Source organism: Delphinapterus leucas, chromosome 3 (assembly GCF_059928025.1).
Source record: "Delphinapterus leucas isolate spDelLeu-1000000601 "Yukka" chromosome 3, BTC_Dleu_Yukka2, whole genome shotgun sequence".
Taxonomy (NCBI): domain Eukaryota; kingdom Metazoa; phylum Chordata; class Mammalia; order Artiodactyla; family Monodontidae; genus Delphinapterus; species Delphinapterus leucas.
This window is the reverse complement of record NC_143131.1, coordinates 109305958-109312594: the sequence shown is the minus strand read 5'-3', so window position 1 is coordinate 109312594 and position 6637 is coordinate 109305958. Positions and strand designations below refer to the sequence as shown.

At 35.6% G+C, this 6637-nt stretch overlaps 1 protein-coding gene across 1 annotated transcript; it reads right to left on the bottom strand.

The window, feature by feature from the left end:
* Nucleotides 1–280: 280 nt before the first annotated feature.
* Nucleotides 281–5670, bottom strand: CHSY3 (chondroitin sulfate synthase 3). Its single transcript, XM_089909270.1, has one exon. The coding sequence runs from the start codon at nt 3090–3092 to the stop codon at nt 1530–1532; it is 1563 nt and encodes a 520-aa protein (XP_089765396.1). The 5' UTR covers nt 3093–5670; the 3' UTR covers nt 281–1529.
* Between the last annotated feature and the right edge of the window lie 967 nt (nt 5671–6637).

The window sequence follows — 6637 nt, the reverse complement described above, 5'->3', positions numbered from 1 at the left end:
CAAGCATGCACACAAACATACATACACCTAAAATGGTGGTCATGTGCAGCTGAGGGCAGATCTGAGTGAATAGAGAGTGAGACTGATAGCTGTAGACATTTAAAATTTTTCTTTGATTTTGGAACTATGCAAATATATTACCTATTTACAAAATGAAATTTTCAAAATATGCCTTCCTAAGAGCTTCTTGTACAGATTTTCATTTTTTCTTATATTTCTCGAATGAGATTATATTTTTCTACAAACTGGGCACCATTGATTCAGTTTTGAGAAAGAATGATATATGAAATTAAATGACATTTTCCTAGGTGTTTTATAAATTGCAGTATTATTTTTGTAAAATTAATTTGATATTTATAATTTCCGCATTTATTTTTGCATCTTTGAGCCGTCTACCAATCCATATTAAAAGCCATTTCTGACCTGTTCTTGGTTCAGTTTGATCACAAAGCTAATGAGATCGAAGAGGAATACTTCCCCCAGATTGTAAATTACTGACTTAAAAACTGCTCATTTTAATCACTTAATGAAGGCTAGGACTTAAAGCATACTGATACAAATATCATGCCCATAATTCCATATTAACTTTTCAGCCTGTGTAGCAAGCATGTTTTGGTGAGTATGACCATTAAGAAATACATCAAATATGACTGACTAAAAGGAAACAACACAAATTTTTCAGTGTTTTTGAAAAAGAATATTGTTATACCTGTGTTTTATTATAAATAACCAGGTTCTGTCATATTTTATCTTCTTGCCAGCAAATGAAGGACATTGTTTCATAAAGCTTCTAAAATGTACATGAATATTTAATTAAATCATATTTCCTTGAGAAAATAAAATTCATTCGCATTTATAGCAGACAGTTGTGAGGAGCAGATAACTGTCATAAGACCAGGGTAGCCAGTACCGGTTGCTTGTGGAACAAACTCCTCAATTTTTAAAACTTTTTTTTTAAAAAATAAACATACAATCATAAGTGTTCATTTCCTTTAAAAATTCTAAAGATGAAGAAAATTACTGTCTATATATTTAAGTCCTTGTATAAATTACAAAACTCAAGTTTATGTTACAGAGTCCCTTCCCCATAGGAAGCATAAAGCACTTTTGTGGTACCTTTCACCAGTAAATATTCGTATCACATTGAATTTGACAAACGAAAGAAAAGTCGATATCGCATCTTTAAGCCCCAAGAGAACATTCTTCTAAACTGTCTCTCATGATGAATGAGCTTCAAAAGTCATTTGACTGCCACGATTTAACTCAATCTCAATCTCAAAGATATATAAAAGTAATATACCTATTGACTTCAGTAGAAATCTGAAATATCAGTGAACCGCAGACTCTTCTTGTTTGAGGTCAACAAACACCCTTTGGAAGACAACCAAGAGTAGTTTAAGACCAGGACAACAAAATAAAATTATAACAATAATAATTATAATAATAAAAATAACAATAATAAAATAAAAATAACAACGAACAATGAGGTAAACTCCCCTTTAAAAAGGCAATATGTGTTGCCTGGACTGTCAGGAGAGAGTTCGATTGTACCTGACACCCAAATGTTTTTCCAACCACAGTTCAGCCAGTTGCACGGTTGAGGCAAAAGTACTTGCCTTGGATCCTAAGCACATCTTATACTGCTTAGGGTCCAAGTTAGGGTCACAATGAACTGGATGGAAAATATGCACCACTCCTACTTCTTGACTTCTGAAGGGCCTTAAGCCAGATTGAATAACTTTATTGTAGAGATCTACATCTTCCAGTCCCCAGCCTTGTATTGAGGTATCAAATCCACCTGCACCCAGAAGATCACTTTTATAAATACAGGTAATTCCATATCCATAGTCTCTCCAAAATCCAGTCTTCTTTGAGAAGACAAAGTCATTATCAGTGGGAGGACTTCCCCCATTGGTTACCTTTGGGTCATACTGGCTAAAGATGATGGGATAGTACACCTGTTGTCCCTGAATTGTATTGTCTCTACATCGTTGGAGAAAGTCTCCTCTGAAGATCAAGTCAACATCACAAAATAGCAGCAAAGTATCATTGTCAAACTGGGAAGATCCCATTTCAAGACCAAGACCTCTGGAAAACTCTCCCTTCATGGGGATCAGGGTCATTTCTGCTTTAGGGTACTTGTTTTGATATTCTTGTATCAGCTCAATATGCTTGCTGGAATCTTGGCCAGAATCCCTACTGAAAAGGATGATGACCAGCTTTACATTCTGCTTTGGGATAAGACAAGTGTTTTCAAAGTTCTCCATGAATCTCAAGAAAATGTCATACCTTCCAATGAGAGGGACAAGAACATGTATTTTCTTTTCATTGGGCCCTCCCATTTCTTTGGCACCTTGAAAAGAAGATAATATCTTTAAAGAATTAGATATAAAGGAGAATGACTGAGTGTCACTGTTAATACTCTCTACAAGACTGTTGACATCTAGCTCTTCAGTTTCTCTGAAGAAAGGCTTGCTGAACAACTGCTGAAGATAGGCATGACGTCTTACTGGCACAGTCAGTTTCCTCCCCTTGTGTCTTTTGTATAAGAGGAGTAAATCCAAGATGTACTCCACCCCATGCAGGGGATCAACCCTGCGGTAGCCATACTGAATTTCCTTGAAGTCAATGAGCCGTCCTCTACTCTTGGCATTCTCATTGATCATCTCCATCACCTGTAGGACGGTGTCATCCAGCGCTGTTCTCAGGATGCTGCTGATGCTCTGTCGGGGAGGCTGGTTCTCAGATGCTGAGTAGAGGAGCTTCCCTGTCAGGAACTCCCATTCTATCACTTCATCTCTCTCCCGAGGCTGGAAGTGATTGAAAGAAGGCATCACTCCCAGCTGCTGGTCCTCTTTGCTCACTTCACTGTTACTGAGCTTGCTCATCAGAGCACTCTCCCGGTGGAGCTGGATGGTGCGGTAGCGAAGTTCAGAAATTTTGCGGCTAAGCATGTAATTATGAAGCCTGTATTGGTAGGCAGGCCTTTTGTTTGGATGAAGTGTTATGGCTGCATGGATTTTGCTGTTGTGAAGGTCTTGGATATAACCCTTCCGATTGTGTTCATAATTTTCATGGAACAGCTGCTGCATCTGAAAAGGAGAAGGAAATCAAGATATTAGGATAAGTTTGAAATATCAAAGAAAACAAGAATTGACTACATCCATAACCCCATAATGAATCATTGTGAGGGTGAGACAGGTGGGTAGAGCATGGATTTTCCAAAACAGGGGCTCACTCTGAGGAGTAAACCAATGCCCTGTTTCTTGGAATGGTAATATCAGCCCTAGAGGAGACCTACATTTTACTTAGCATCCTGATATACCATCTTTACAGAGTAAGTTCTTGGTAAGGTAATGTGGAACAGAAACTATATTGATCTACACTGCCTATTTAAAAGATCATACTCAAAATGGCTGACATCCTTATAAGCCAGAAAATCTCTCTGCTAATCTAGAAAAAGCTCACAACCTCAGGCAGGAACAAAAATGAGATCACACTTCAAACTGCCAGCTGTCTCCTCTGCCAGTCAATAAAGAAACCTCCATCACACCCATTCAAGATAAGTACCAATGGAGGAGGACAGGCGGTGAAGGAAGAGGAGGGGGAGGAGGGCCAGCAGCGGCAGCAGCATGAGATATCTGCAAATACATTGATTAAAAGGAGGAAAGGAATATTGCAAACTTAAGAATACATATCCAAAACCATAGACAAAATAAAAAAATTAAGGACAATACACTCCTCCCTCCCCTCTCAAAAAGAACTCAAGGAATAGATAAATGAGCTAAGTAAGATAAATAAAACCACTGATACTCACATTATAAGAAGCATAAAAAGAGATTTGTGAAAAACATAGAAAGAAGGGATTTGAGAAAATATAGCAAAATAATAGAAGTTTAAAATATAGGTTAAAAGTATGGGCGTATATGTCTATATGCATACACACATATAAATGTATATATTTGATATATATTTAAAAGTTTGTATCAAAGTTTGGATCTATATACATACAATAAATAAAGTTTTGTTAAAATTTGGGTATATAATACATCTGGATACATAGTAAAGGAATACAAATATATACATAAAATATGTCTGAGGGACATATTTCCCTTAAAATAAAGGAAGGTGTATATCTATGTGCAATTAGGCCAAGCGAAAAAAAAAAAAAGCAAAATAAACAAACAAAACCCAATTTGGCTGTAAAGTCAGAAAAGAATGAATCTTGCCACAACATTCTCTATAGCAACATTCAATGATGAAAACAACAGAGCACAGCCCAGGAAGACCCCAAGGAAGCAAATTAATGATTCATATTATACTCAGCCAACCCAGAGCTCAAGTTTTATTGTGAAAAATAAACAGCTCCTAACATGTACAAATGTGTGGCATATCTGTGGTGATAAATTCTCTGACACTCCTCCAATCTAGGGGTGGGGGCTATGTCCCTTTCTTTTGTTACGACTTTAATAAACTACAGTAGAAGTGACACTCTGCCACTTTTCAGACTGGCAGCTGCCACTTGTCTTGTTGAACTCCCACTCTACAGAAGCCACTAAGTAAAAAGTCTGAGTTAGTTAGTTAGATTCCTTGTTGCTGGCCAGAACCTCCAGTAAAATGTGGTAGAGCAGATATGTTCTTGTTTCAGTCTCAACATCAGGAAAGAAGATGTCAACATGGCTCTTTAACACATTAAGGAAGTGCATTTCTATTTCTAGTTTGCTAAGATTTTTACCATGAGTGAATTTTGAAGCTGATCAAATATTTTTTTCTGCATCCACTGAGAAGATTATGAGATGCTTTTTTTTCTTCTGTTAACATGGTGAATTGCATTGATTCATTTTCTAATATTAAACAACCTTTGTATTCCTTGAATAAACCCAACATGATCTTGATATTCATCCTCTTTATATATCGCTGGAATATATTTGCAAATATTTTGTTTAGGATTTACTGTGAGAATCCAATTCTCCCCGATTTGATACCCCCAAATTGATATATAGATTCAAGGTGATTCCAATACAAACCCCACCATTTTAAAAAAGAATATGTTGCTGCTGATATTAACAAGTTGATTCTAAAATTTACGTAGAAATGAAGTCAAGGATATTCAAGATAATCTTAAAAAAAGATACACTACAGATCAAAAGTTACAGAAATTTAGAAGTATGATATTGGTACAAGGATAAACAAATAGAAGAAAGGACCAAAATAGTCCATAAGGAAACCTACACATGACATATGATTTGTGACTTATGACCAATATGATAGTGGAGAGTGGAGGAAAGGTGGTCTTTTCAGTAATATATATTCATATGGAAAAATGTAAAAGCTGACCCCTACATCCCACAATAAAAAAATCCGTCCCAGATGCACTGGTGATACAAAAATGAAAGGTTAAATTTTTTTTCTAAAAGTTAACACTAGAAAGTATCTGCTTGTGTTTTGGTTAGGTGAATTTTCTTAAATAGGACACCAGGTACTTATCATAAAAATAGATTGGTAAACTGGACTACATTAAAATTAAGAACTCTATTTCTCATAAACGCCATTAAGAGATTATAAAAGGTAAACCACAGAGTGGGAGAATATAGTTTTAACAGATCTTACCAAAAAGGACTAATACCCAGAATATATAATGAACTTGTAAAAATTAATAGGGAAGGACAAACCCAGTATAAAAATGGAAAAAGAATCTTGAATGGGCACTTCACAAAAGAGAATATGTAAAAGCCTGATAAACATACAGAAAAACCTCCTCTAGTTCATTCATCATCAGGGTAATGCAATTTAAAGTCACAATGTGATTTTAATCTACGAAAATGGTTAATGACTGATAATGCACTGTGAAAGTAGCAGATCTGGAACTCTCATACACAGCTGGTGAGAATGTAACTTGGTTCAACCACTGTGGAAACTTGTATTGACTAAAATGACCATATACGTTCCCTGTGACTCAGTAATTCTACTCTTAGCTGCATGCCCAATACACATACATACATACATATATCTAAAAATACATACATGTATATATACATACATTTTCATAGCAACATTATTCATAATACCCCCCAAACCGAAAGCAACCCTAATGTACACCGAGAGTAGAATAAATAAACATAATGGAAAACAATACGTCAATTAAAATAAATGAAATACTACTACTCACAACAACATGAACAAATCTCACAAATCACAAACAAGTGAAAGAAACCATATACAAAAGAATACATTTTGTGTGATTCTATTCATATGAAATTCAGGTAAAGCTAACGTATGCTGTTAGCTGTAAGAACACTGAGCAAAAATCAAGAAAGTGGGCAGGGAGCTCTGGAGGGCTGGTAATATTCTATTTGTTGACCTAGGTTGTGGTTACACATATACATTTAATTTGTGAACATTCACTGAACTGTTACTTAAGATATGTTTGTTATACTACAATTAATAAATGACCTTTTAAAATATGCATATACATGCATGTGGAGTTAGGTAGGTTTTTCTGATATGTATGTATATAAATGTGTGTAGATATGTGAGGAGAGAGAGAGAATATGAATATCAGAGAAGTTTTCATAGAGAAGATGACCTAAAAGGTATAAGACCAATACCATGTCAGATTCTTTATCTCCAGTATTTA

Bases quoted from the DNA above. Each gene is read 5' to 3' on its own strand.
- CHSY3 (XM_089909270.1), bottom strand. From the start codon at position 3,092: ATGCAGCAGCTGTTCCATGAAAATTATGAACACAATCGGAAGGGTTAT.